This window comes from Fringilla coelebs, assembly GCF_963513975.1.
Source record: "Fringilla coelebs genome assembly, chromosome: 3".
NCBI lineage: Eukaryota > Metazoa > Chordata > Aves > Passeriformes > Fringillidae > Fringilla > Fringilla coelebs.
Genome location: NC_140030.1, coordinates 91,010,253 through 91,023,241, shown reverse-complemented (window position 1 = coordinate 91,023,241; position 12,989 = coordinate 91,010,253). Strand labels below are relative to the sequence as shown.

Here is a 12,989-nt window from a genome sequence, read left to right as displayed (position 1 = left end):
CAACCAGGGACAAGCATGAGGAATTGGGTATCTTACTAGAAATTACACTTAGATCAGATGTGTTCTCAGACTTAACTGCCATGCCTTTAAGATGTGCAGGCCTATTTCTAGTTTGTTTTAAGGCCACTTTAACCAAACAGAAAAGGTGTTGTAATCTATTTCTATTTTAAGACTCCCTTTCCTTGACAGGCAAATATGAAGAAGTCATATAATGAGGGCTAAAATGTGCCTATATACCCACTTTTATTATTTTAATTCAAACCATAATCTTTCCTCCACTGATATTTGACTGATATCTGATACTAATACTGTGTTGGAATTAATTTTTTAAATTTTCAATCCAGAGATTACAGAATTAGAAATTATTAATTAGAATTTATTCAGAGGCAATGAAATGAGGAACTCTCCTGTGGTACAGTGGAGTTGCAGGAGAGGGTGACAGGTGTCCTGGAAGGGAGTGGTGTCCAGGGAATCAGCCTCTTCTTCTGGCAGGATGTTCCCAACTGAGATTACGTCCTCACCACTGAAACCAAGGCTGAAAAGCTGAGCAGATGGAATATTGTGTATAGATCTTGGTAGAGGGGTAGACAGGGATGAAAAGGAACAACTGGGATATCTTCCCAAGCTGTAGGTTGAAGTCCTGCTTTGGCCCTGTTAGGACAAAAACCATATTTTTAAGATTGCATGATTTTTTAAAATGTTTTCTGCGTTGCTCTGCAGCATAGACCAAGTTCAAGAAGGGTGTTTTTCAGCCCAGTGCCAAGTTAAGATAAAATTAAAGGTGATCATTTGGTTCTCAGGCCAGATTGGAGTTAATCAGGTTTGCATTCATACCCCAATGGGTGCCAAGATGGGGGAGGCACAAGTTTGCATCCATTTTGCTCCAGATGATAGAACTCTCACAAGGTGACTCACTCCAGGATTTTTGCTCTCACAAACAGTAGAAATGACAGGAATTTGTGATGCCAGTCTCCTGGCATCCAAAGGTTTAGTGACAAAATAATATTATGAAATCCTAAAAAAACAAGAAGAAAATTCAGATCCAAGAATCATAAGGTTTTGTTTTGGTTTGGTTTTGAAAAGAAACTACAGAAGGTTCAGGTAATGGAGCTTCAGAATTTGTCTTAGGTCTTAAATGCTTGGAATTAGACATTATCTTGGATAGGCCATTGTAAATTCATAGTAGGAAAGACAAGATCATGATCTTGGTCATGTCATGTAAGGCCATAACTAAAACATTAACATTGAGGAAACGTGTGTTATCTATGTGAACTTATGTTTTTGAAAGGAAGACCTCCTCCTATGAACATCACAAAGTGAGAAAGGTGATATTGATAAGCAGTAGGGAAGTGGCATGAAGAAAAGTTCTTGTCAGCCCTAGTGTTCCCATAAATAAAGTTTAACAAGATGACATAGTCATATTACAGAAGGTCTTGGATATTAAGCTTTCACTGTGCTTCAGTTGTAAAGATTTTATAGTGCTGTAAATTATATTATGCTCTGGACTTTGGTTTAGTATCCTAGAGTAGAGGCGTGGGAGACATTTGATAGCTGTGTATGTGTTCTGCAGTCATAAATCACACTGCTGTTCATGTTGATATGGGAACATTGCAGCATTTAAAACAACACCAGGAACAAATGCTTTTATATTCCATTGGCTGTTGGCCTCTCCTGCTGGAATCCAGAAGAATGTGAATTAAAACAGGAACCATGTATTTCTTCTGACATATGTTATCTAAAAATGATTAAATCATTCCATTAATTATCCAGATTAAGGAGACTATAAAAAAACTACTGATGTTCATCAGTAAAGTCATGCCCCAGTATCAAGGTTTTTATTACTTCAATCAAGTGACAGTGATTTGTACCAAGTATCTGGCCCTTGAGCTAAGCCTTCAGTTAACCCTTCAGTTAACTCAGAATTTACTCAGAAATGCGTGAAATCAGCTAACACTCGTAAATCGGATAGCTTTGTTATTCATTAAAGCTAATAAATGACCCATTATTAGGTCTGGGGGTGTGCAAGCCTACAGAAAGCTGTAATTAGCTGCTGTTGTTAGCTGGAAGCACATTCTCAAAGCTAAAAAAGCTGGAAGGCTGGACATAAAGCAAAGACACGTTGTGTTTTCCTTTGTCTCATGACAATTTGGCAGGATTATGCTGTATGTAAATATTTACAGTACAACAGTGTTTTGAAAAAAATATTCTGCAGGGTCACTATAGCAACCTGCTTAGGAATCTGTAAATCTACCCAAGAATTATTGAAATCAGGAACAAACTGCAGCCCAGATTCCTGCTCTATCGAAATATGTTATGATAAATCTTATCAGCTTTATATTTTTTTTAAATTATTTTTTATACATGAGCTTTTGGTGTCCCTTTCCCAGAGCCTTCAGGGCTGAGGGGGAAAGGTGCACAGGGCAGAAAGTCTCCTTTGCACCCTGCCTGGCTGGGAGGGCTCTCACATCAGGAGCCAGGCAATGCCAGCGCACAGGAACAGAGGAGCAGGCTCCTTTGCAGCTGGCAGTTCAGTGGGTCTGTGCAGCAGGGACCACAACCAATTGCTTGTTGTTCCCTTATATCTCCACCACCGTGCAAGCCATTTACCCTGTTCCCTGAGCAATGTGTTCTGCTGTTGCTCAACTTCTCCCTGTCCAACTTGGCACTGCACAGCAAAATGCTTTCTGCTGAGGTCCTCAGTTCCCTTCCAGAACACTGAAGAAGTCCCTGAGTGTCTTTTATATATGCTGTGCAAGCTTAAATGCCCCTACACGTGACCCTAGGCAACTTCTGGCTTGTCCATCATCAGCATCCTTGTTTTTACGACCGGGTGGACCACAAGCAATGTTTAAGCATCTGTAGGACGTTTTGGGCTTGTTGTCTTTGGTAAATTGGTGTGTGCCACAGAGGTGGCTGTGGGTATGGAACAGCTCCCTGGGATGTGGGGCACGAGGCAGGAAAAATGCTCCAGCTGTGTCACGTTAACAGGAATAAAATGTAAGGGAACATGTCGTTCCTCTAGTTATTTATTTGTGTTTCAGCGACGGCCTGAATAGGGATTTAAATACGGCCCTGCTGCCGGCACAACGGGAGCGCACAGAGAGCCGCGAGGCCTCGCCCGGCCCGGAGCAGGACACGGGAACGCTCCCCACCAGAGGAGCAGGGCTCTCCCGGGCTCTGGGGCACAGCTGTGCCTGGAATGCTCCCCACAGGACGAGCAGGGCTCTCCCTGGCTCTGGGGCACAGCCATGCCTGGAACGCTCCCCACGGGAGGAGCAGGGCTCTCCCGGGCTCTGGGGCACAGCCGTGCCTGGAACGCTCCCCACAGGAGGAGCAGGGCTCTCCCGGGCTCTGGGGCACAGCTGTGCTCGGAACGCTCCCCACGGGAGGAGCAGGGCTCTCCCGGGCTCTGGGTCACAGCCATGCCCGGAACGCTCCCCACAGGAGGAGCAGGGCTCTCCCCGGCTCTGGGGCACAGCCATGCCCGGAACGCTCCCCACAGGAGGAGCAGGGCTCTGCCCAGCTCTGGGGCACAGCCATGCCCGGAACGCTCCCCACAGGACGAGCAGGGCTCTCCCTGGCTCTGGGGCACAGCTGTGCCCAGAACGCTCCCCACAGGATGAGCAGGGCTCTCCCCGGCTCCGAGGCAGAGCCGTTCCCGCCAGGCCAGCCTGGCTTTCCCAGCAGCTGGGATGTGCCAGGCCTAGCTGGAAGCAGAGCCCGCGGGACAGGCCTGTCCCTCACCTCCTCAGACACACCAAAGTGGGACAGGCCTGTCCCTCACCTCAGGCACACAGAGCGGGACAGTCCTGTCCCTTGCCTCCTCAGGCACACAGGTGTGTCCCTCACCTCCTCAGGCACACCAAAGAGGGACAGGCCTGTCCCTCACCTCCTCAGGCACACCAAAGAGGGACAGGCCTGTCCCTCGCCTCCTCAGCCACACCAAAGCCGCTCTCTCAGCAACCCGTGCGCGGTGCCTCGCAGGGCCTGCTGTCAGGAGCATGTTTAAGTGTGAGGTATTGGAACATGAGGAAAAGTTCAGAGTAAAATGAAGCATACTAAAAATAAAAACATTGCTGTATTATTGTCTATTTTGGATCCAGTGCTGCTCTCCAAGAGCTCCCTGGGAATCAGAAGGGACTGTTTGTAGAGCAAAACACTGCTCAATACCACTTTTTGCTGATATTGGCAAGATCAGGCTCTTTCTGCTTACTTGTGAGCAAAGCAATTAAAAGCAATTCCAGAGTAGACTGCCAGTGTTCCTCTTGAGACTGGAGGAAAAACGGAGGGAGAAAAAGGAGCAACACGATTTTTCTCTCAAGGATGAACGTGGCTGTGTCTCTGTCATTGACCCACAGTGTATTGGCAGGTGATAAGAGAACTGGGCAAATCTCCAACAAGTAGCTGTAGTTGGTAGTAAAAATGCAGTCTGGCTGCTGTGGCTGAAATAAACGGTCATTAGGACTGATTAAAGTCAGATTTAGGGTGATTCAGACAGGCTAAAAGGGGGAAACCGCAGGCGGTTTCACATAGTTTATTATATACTTGTGGAGCTCTTTATATGATTCAGTCTAGTACAGTGAAAATGAGTATGTTTATAGATTGTAGTCGGCTTTGGGACAATGCAGGTGGTTTTTGATGGGAAAAAAGATAGAATAAAAATTTAAAGCATTGGAAGCATTGGCTTTTTTTTATAGCTCTTGCACTAGTCAGTGATGCTGCAGATTGCTTTTAAAATGTCTCTCTTATTTGTCACAAGAAGTGGGTGACCTTGGTTTGAGGATCAGTGTGGCCATCATGGGGGATGTGGCTATCATGCTGAGAAACATCTAAGATTTTGGCCTGATCAAAGCAGCATGTTTTGATTGGTCAGAACAACCGTGTAAAAATATTTAAAACTATAAAAGCTATCACAAAACAAAACTTTTGAGGATTGCCTGTCTTCTGCATAGCAAGGTATCTTGAAGCTCCAAAATGTTTACAAAAAAAAATGTTGTGGAGTAGAATCTATCTGTGTAATCATGAGCTCTTGTATTACCTCCCTTGTGTTAAACTCTGGAGTAAACCCATTGTAAGTGACATCAAGATCAGGCTTACTGCACTGCATTTAGTTGCTTCAACCCTCACAAAATGAGTAGATGGAGGAAAGGAGTCTTTTTCTGCTGATACCAGTAGGGATGCCTTGCATTTCTCTGATCTGTTCCTTGCCATTACCTTGATAGACTTTATGTACTCTCTGTCAAGCTATGTGTATGTACACAAAAGTGTAAATTTATGGCTGCATTTATAGTATTAGGCAAGCATTTATTGGTTTTAAACACCATTAGTCTGGAAATTGACCAGAACTTTGACCTTTTTATGATGTGATTTACTGCTGTGAGCCTTCAAATTCCAAGGACTCCATTTAAGCAAGTTCCAGGTCTTGGCAGGACAAAAACTTGGGCTGGAGCTGTCTTTAAACCATTGGAGTACTGCTTAATTGAGGACCTGCACTGTGGTGTCCAATTTAAAGGTGTAGAGGAAGCCCAGCTCTCCGGAGGGCTGGACCTAATGTCATTGCTGGGACACATCTCAGTGGAGGAGCATCCTTCAGGAGGGTCCTTCCAGTTCATGTGAGAGGAGTGCATTTCTTCACAAGTCATACAAATAAGGGCTAAAGGGTAAGCTCCCTAAACCAACACTATGCAAGTAAGAGATTCCAGGGATACTTGCCTTTACCATGCAAATGGACAAGGCAGCTGCCTTGCTCTGCTGGAGATGGAGTGGGTTTTGAAGAGAAGTGCAGTTTGCTTAGACCACCACTTGGTTGATGCTGCAACAAGTTTCTGATCAGTTCTGACTGTAATAGTTAAGAGGAGGTCCCATCTTGGCTTCCCAGGGCAAGCAGGAGTGCCTGGCTGGAGTGGGAGCGGGAACCAGGGTGCAGGGCCATCAAGTGTCCTGCTCTCCACTCCTTGTGGCCACCTTCCATTGGGATGCTCCTAAGGGAAGGCACTCCAGGCAGCCATCGCTGCTGTTTGCCATGCAAGGGGGTACAGGGGCTGCCTTCCTGCCTTTCCCCTCACTGCATCCTCCCCTCCCCGTGGGCAGCACAGGCTCAGTCCCCAGATTTGCAGGTATCCAGTGGCTCCTGCCGGTTGGAGGCCCTGCCAGAAGCTGTCCTTGTGGAGCCCGTGTGACTGTGTGCCTTCCCTCAGATTCCAGCGGCAGTGCTCCCACCCGTGTGGTGCTTGGTGATCTCCCAGCCAAAGGAAAATGCTCTTTGCATCTGTGTCACACTGCCATGTGCCTGTTACCTGTTCCCATAGTCGCTGGAGATAGTTATGGCTTTCCCTCACGTCAGAACTGGCAGGGAGCAGCGAGAAGGGACAGCCACAGGGCTCTGCTGCATGGTGATGCTAGCCTTGCATGGCTGTTTCCATCCTCGCTTGCAGACTCAAACCAGGACCTTGCCATCACAGTTACTGCTGGCCCAACTCCGTTGATTAATGAGTCTGAGCTGCCCAGATGATTTACCAGGCTTGGCCACCTTGAAAAAGGCAATGGAAAGGGAGAACTTTATCTCCTACCTCTGAATCACTGCTGCTCTTTTGAAGTCTGTGTATGTCAGCTGAGAGCCTAACCCCTGAGAGCTGTATTGGGAGCAATGCTGAGGAAAAGAGAAGTGCTTTAGGCCTATTAAGAAGCATATCTGTGCTCAGAGAAATTTAAATAATTTAAATATTAAATAAGGGTCCTCAAGGTGGGCTTCTCCCTTGCATGAAGAAAAACACATGATGTCATGTTGGGCTGCTCTCTTAGTGTGGTGATGGTGTGCTGAGGGATGCTGCAGCTTCCAGCCGCAGCGTGGAGCCTGTCAGACTCCAAAGTGCCCTGGAGAGGGGCTGGGACACACTCCCTGCTGTCATGGAGAATCAGGCAGATGCTTCATCTCCTGCTGCCACAGCAAGGACCATCCTTCTGTGAATGCCCCCTGTGGCATGGGGCATGGCACCGTGCAGTGTGAGGTGGCTGTTCTGTGGTGTGCAAAGAGGCACTGTGGATAATCACGTTTTATATCCAGTCAGCATAGCATGTATGCTGATGGAAATGGTTACATACGGTGCTAACTACAGGGAATTGATTTTTTTTTTTTTTTGCTTTTAATTTCTACACATCATTTTACTAGGCTGTGAGGTTCAAATCAATACTCAGCAGTTCCATGTGAAGAGAATCTTCTGTTACATTCAGTTATTGTTACACTACAGTTGATACAGAAACTGGGAAAAAAGGGACTTTTACCTAGCCAACAGTTTGATTTACGCTCTGACTTCTCTTCAAAAGAAATGCATAAATATTTTTGATGGAGAAATGACCAGTCATAATGTGGAACTACATTTTGAAATTTTTTTTTTCTTGTGCATGAATCTGCATTTCGTGAATTAAGAAAACTTTTTTGCTTTTGAATTAACTGGGACATGATCAACTTTGATTTTTCTTCTTGTTTGGGAATGTTTCTTATGATCCTTTAAATTAGCTAGGCTTAAAATAGAATGTATTTGCTACATTTGTTTCCCACTGTTTCAGACTGTGTGGTGAGAATGAGCACTCATGAATGTGCACTTCTTTTCCCAGTTGAAATATTGACAGTTTGGAGTAGCAGACACACTTGCCTTTGACTCCGTGCTGTTCATACAATGTGCTGTATGAAATATTAGCTGGCTGAATCAGCAGAGCAGGCAGAAAATGCCTGAACCAAAGTGACTCAAGAATAGACTGTGAGTCAGGGCAGGCAGCTCTGGTTTCCATAATAGATACAATTAGAAGAAATATAGAATGTATTTAGTTTTTTGAATAGGACGTGGGGAGGAGAGACAGGAGGGAACCATTAATTTGTGCGTCTGGAGGCTAAACAGAAATGTTTATAAATGATCAGTTGAGTTTGCTGATGCATTCATTAGAGAAAGCCCTGTTAGTGGCTGGGAAAGTGAGAGGAGCTGTGAACAGAGAACAAGAGGCAGCTCATAAAGGCAAGTGAGACTGAACGGCAGCCAAGGAGAGGAGCAGGCGGTGGGGCAGCGCGGAGGCGCGGCTGGGCAGGACCACGCTGACATGCTCCCGCTACTTCCCCCCTCCCTTCTCTGCAGAGGCCCATCAAGCGACTCCTCTTTTGTCCTAATCTGAGCAAGCAAAAAAAGTTTGCTTAATTAAAAGCCTGTCTTTTCTTCTTTCTCTAAAGGAGCCAGAGAAAAATAGCATGCTCTTCTGAGGGAGAGGGAGGGCTGGGAACGCCTGGTCAGGTCTCACCCCGACAATCCTGCTCACTGTTGGGAAGTAGGACAGTGAGTCAGTTCATTCAAGTGGATGCTGTTTATTCAATGGGACATTCTTCCTGTAAAACTCCTAATAAAACCAAAGCCTCGCCTCCGCAGTGGGGAAGGGGAAGGGGTTTTGTGCACAGACTGTTTATTTACAGACGCTTTCTGGAGAAAAAGGTGAGAAGAAGAAAGGAGGGAAGGAAAAGGAAAGGAAAGTGCAGAGCTATAAACACATTTGGGAGTAAACCAGAGCTGGTACAGCCTAAACCGTCAGCTTTTCCATCATATATCCTGCTCCTAAGCTGCTCTAATAAACCTTGCCTGTTAAAAACAACCAGTTTACTGGAGCTTTCCAACCACTGCTTTGCTCTGATTTGCAGAGTACAGACGGGTGCCTGAAGCCTTTATTCCTGATGAGAACTACAGATGCTGGCCATCCTACCATCACAAGGGCTGCCTCCTCTCTGTGTTCGATGTCAACGAAGCCATTGAGATCTGTGACAGCTACTCCCAGTGCAAAGCTTTTGTCGTGACTAACCAGACAACTTGGACAGGTAGGTCCTGGATGCTGTGGAGCAGAACTGAGTCACCTATTCTGGCTGCCCTAAGTGTTTTAATACAGCTTGGGCAGTGTGTTGTGCTGGGCTGTGAGAGCCACCAGCAGCATCTGGAAGTGAGGTAGTTTCTGAAGGTTCAGCTGAGGCAGCTTCTCTTTGGTGAGGCTTCTCTTCGCCAGGTGTCAGGGAAGCAGAAATTACAGACAGGCTCACAAGAGCTGGCACTAGAGGGCTAAGCACGTGGACCTCAGGTTACCAAACCACAGGATCTGAAGTGTTATTTTTTGCATTTTTGTGCTTCTGGGAGGTGTGAATGGGCACTTCCATGGAACCAAGAAAAATTTAATTCCTATTAACCTTGTCTATAGCTAACCAGTGACTACTAAGTCATCATGTCAGACTATCTGTAGTTGGAATTTTGAAGTTAATTGATATACTAAAAAAGTATTTATTCTGGCACAGGGAAATTCATAGGAAGTTTAGAGCAACTCCTATCTCACGTTACAATATTAAAAGCAAATGGGACAGCCTATTCGTAGTCTTATTTTCCATTCCCTTTGCCACACCATTCCTGAGGCATGAGCACCTGAGTCCCTGAAACCTGCAGCTCGGAAATTTGCTCAGTAGTTGAGGCATCCTGTGTGCCATGCAATACTTTTAAAGAAAATAGTGTTATGGGAGCCCCCTAGAGAGGCAGGCTGGGAGCAAATAGCATTTGATTTTCTCAGGTTTAGAGAGGGAAGGCAGAAGTACAGCAGACATGGAGTGTATGTCTGTGCTGCAAAGAAAGAAAGTGATTTTGCAGGTCTGTGGGGCAGCAGGAGCTCGTTGGGAGGCAGGAATGTGAATGAGGTACCAGGTCAGTGAGTGTGGGGAGATGGAAGAGCTGTGCTGTGGCTCCCACAGACACCAAACAAAGAAACCTTGCTAAATTCAAGGATATAAATGGATATAATATATACTGGCCCGAATATACATGCAGCAGGTGCCTTATGCTACCCAGACGGTTGTCACTTGCTGCTGCTTTTTGTCTGAGGACTAGAAACCTTGTTCCAACTTGTTTAAAGCCCAGAGCTACAAAGTGACTGGCAAGAGCTGGTTCAGAGAAAGTCATGATTAGTACACATTGCACTGATCAGTTTTGTAAAAATCAAGAGTGCAAATATGATTCTGCTTCTGTACAATCAAATGAATGTCCTTCATTTAAGCCCCCAACCCAAGCCTGTTTTTATTAATGGGAGTCTCAAAGCACTTTTTTTAAAGACCACATGGAATTTTAATTTAAGTCTTCAGACCTTTCTTTCATTTGCTGTGCTATCTGTGCACAGCTGTATCTTGACCATTATTAGGTAAGAGTAAAGATACTAAAACCAGGGGAACTTTGGTGTCATTTTAGACAAAAACAGGTCAGCTTTGTACCAGCTGAAGTTAAGAGAGAGTTCAGTCTTGCATGGCCTGAAGAATGCATAGGTTGAAATAGAATTTGAAATGTCAGCATTTTAAGTTGGGCAACATTTTGCTCATCACTTCTAAATATTTTCCCCTTCCCCCTCTTTTCCTATTCAATGCAGGTCGGCAGCTTGTCTTCTTCAAGATGGCCTCAAATCATATTGTGCCTGATCCTGACAAGATAACATATGTGAAGGTGACAGACTGACACCTAAAGTGGTTCAGTCTGACACGTGAGTGATAAGAGCTGTTTGTGTATAAATATAGGCAGCTGTTAGGTAGAAGGTGGCTGGAGAATAATTGCACTATTACTCATTCTAATCTATAGAGTGCTAAAGGAAACTTTAAAGAAATAACCTGCATGACCAGGATGAATGTGCAATAAAACATGATTTTGAAAATGTGATTTAAAAACAAAGCAAAACAACCCAAAGCAAAGTACAAGAGATGATACACTGTTAGAGTATAATTTTGGTTATAAATCAGCTGGCAGCTCTGGCTTTTCTAAGCAAGGTTAGCATAACATTTCTGACCTATACATGTGTGTCCAGGGATGAAAGCCGATCATTTCTCTGGGAAGCCTGTATCCTCCACACTGGTATTTATTTGGGCACGTACAATCACAACAGAGGAACTGAAGCGTATCAGTTTGTCTGCTGAATAGCAAACGTTACTGAGGACAATCAGCATTTGTGTTCAAGCTATGGGATATGCAATGCCGGCATATTTGTCGAACGGAAGGAATTGCTTATGTTTAGAATTGCAAGACTGAAACTAATTTTCATTTTTGCTTCCAATGTTATCATAAAGTTTCATTTTTAATTTGAAAGAGCCATTTTGTGGATCTAGCAAATCACATAAGCATATGAATAGTCCCACTGAAAGGGCAGGGACTTACCCAAGTGCCGAGTGCTTTGCTGGATAGGCCTGAGCATATGCTTACAATTAAGCCTGTGCTTAAGACTTTTGTTGAATCAGTTTGAATTGTTCAGGAAGCCACATCTTTGACAGACTGGCAAAGCAGTCCAGCTGGTTGAACAGTACTAATCTAATGACTATCTTGCAGTTATTCGTACCTTTTATCATCAGGTCCTTGGTTTTCTAAGGCATCGCTTGCTGATTCTTAGAGTGAATGAAGTAAATGACCTTAATGATGTCAAATGAATGCTAGCCTTAATTCTATATGAAATGCATCTTAAAGGCAGGGTGTGTCTAGAGAATTTGCTTTCAGTGAAAGCAATGAAGTAAATGCTAAAGTGACCAATGTCATACTGTTTTGTAGTTTGTACAGTCAGGAAAAAATGTGCTTTTGTTTCTCAAATTGTTTATTTTTGTAAAAAAAATAAAAATAAAAGATAAATAAAATTTCTTTTATTCTTGGTTTTTGTGTGTTTGTGTTTCAAATAAATGCCTCAATCCAGTGTATTGTATGTAAACTTTAACTTGGCATAATTTTTCCGGAAAGAACTGAGGTTGTTCCAGTGTGTATCCACGGAAGGGTCTGTTGGTGCCCGGACTACTTGGTGCCTTTGCCTATGTGGTTGCCTGTCACAAAGTGAGTCAGTTAGCAGACAGTGGTTGAGCAGCCTTTGCTGCTCTGTGCTTTGCCTTATGCTGCTATCAGCTTTTTAGCACTTGGAAGGGGCAAAGGTGAGAGCAGGACTTGATGAAATTGCTCCTTGGGCCAAAACAGAGGCTGGGCAGCAGACCCTGCCAGGGAGGGCAGGGAGGGAGGGCAGGAGAGCCAGGGGAAGTTGGGCAGCAGTGTGGGGTCTGACAGGGAGGGAAGGTCTGGCAGTGGCACCATGGGCAGCAGAGCTCGCCTCGCCGCGGTTTCTCTGAGGTCACCGATGCCCTAATGGCTCTGGCAATTGGCGTCCTGTAATGGCTGTAACTCACAAATTATCAAACTCCCAGCCCTAATAGCTCAGCTGATTGTGTCGCCCTGCACTTAGGAACCCATCAATCATACTGTGGTAATAAACAAACACTATGGATTCTTTTAAAATTGCTGCATAAATCATGCCAACACATACTGCACAGTTCATTGAAGTGATATGGGTTGTTGGCACTGAGGTGCTGGTATGTATTTTGAAAGTCTTTAACCTCCTGTGATTTCCTTCCCATTAAGCACTGCACAGTTCCAAAAATACTTGGCATTTAAAAATGTTCTTTAAATTTAAATCCTTTAGTTGCATTCCTATGTAAAAAATGCCAACATTTAAAAGAAAAAAAAAAAAAGTCATTCAGGGTAATACTTTAAAGCTGTAGTAGGTAACTTCAATAATTTCATTCCATCACTTTCTGCACACTGGAAAAAAATGCCTCTTTAGTCAGGAATTGTTTATCCCCAGAATTAAACAAAGTTGCCAAACCAATTTATATCAGCTTTTGCAAACAGAGATCATGTAAGCAAGAAAGAAACATAGCTGTGAGCCAAGAAGCTGGATTTTAAATTTCAGTGGTAATCAACCTTATACAGGCAGGTTTTATAACTCTGAAAGTAAGGCTTTCCAGTGGAAATGCTGATTAAACTCTTAGTAAGAGAGGTGTGATACTACAATAAGAGAATTTAACAGCCATAGTAAGCACTGGCAAAATTCTGAATTTATGTGGAGAAAGTGATTTTTGCAGCAGTGGGTCTGATTCAGCAGTGCCTGTCTGGCACATGTGGCATGGATACCCT

General features: G+C 44.4%; 1 protein-coding gene across 1 annotated transcript in view; it reads left to right on the top strand.

Moving 5' to 3' along the window:
* PKDCC (protein kinase domain containing, cytoplasmic) overlaps nt 1-11,603 on the top strand; it is a 36,691-nt gene extending 25,088 nt beyond the window's left edge. The window contains exons 6-7 of the mRNA XM_084202043.1: nt 8,678-8,851; nt 10,426-11,603. Coding sequence (XP_084058169.1) covers nt 8,678-8,851; nt 10,426-10,511 — 260 coding nt within the window. The 3' untranslated portion in view covers nt 10,512-11,603. The remainder of the gene's footprint in view (nt 1-8,677; nt 8,852-10,425) is intronic.
* Nucleotides 11,604-12,989: the final 1,386 nt, after the last annotated feature.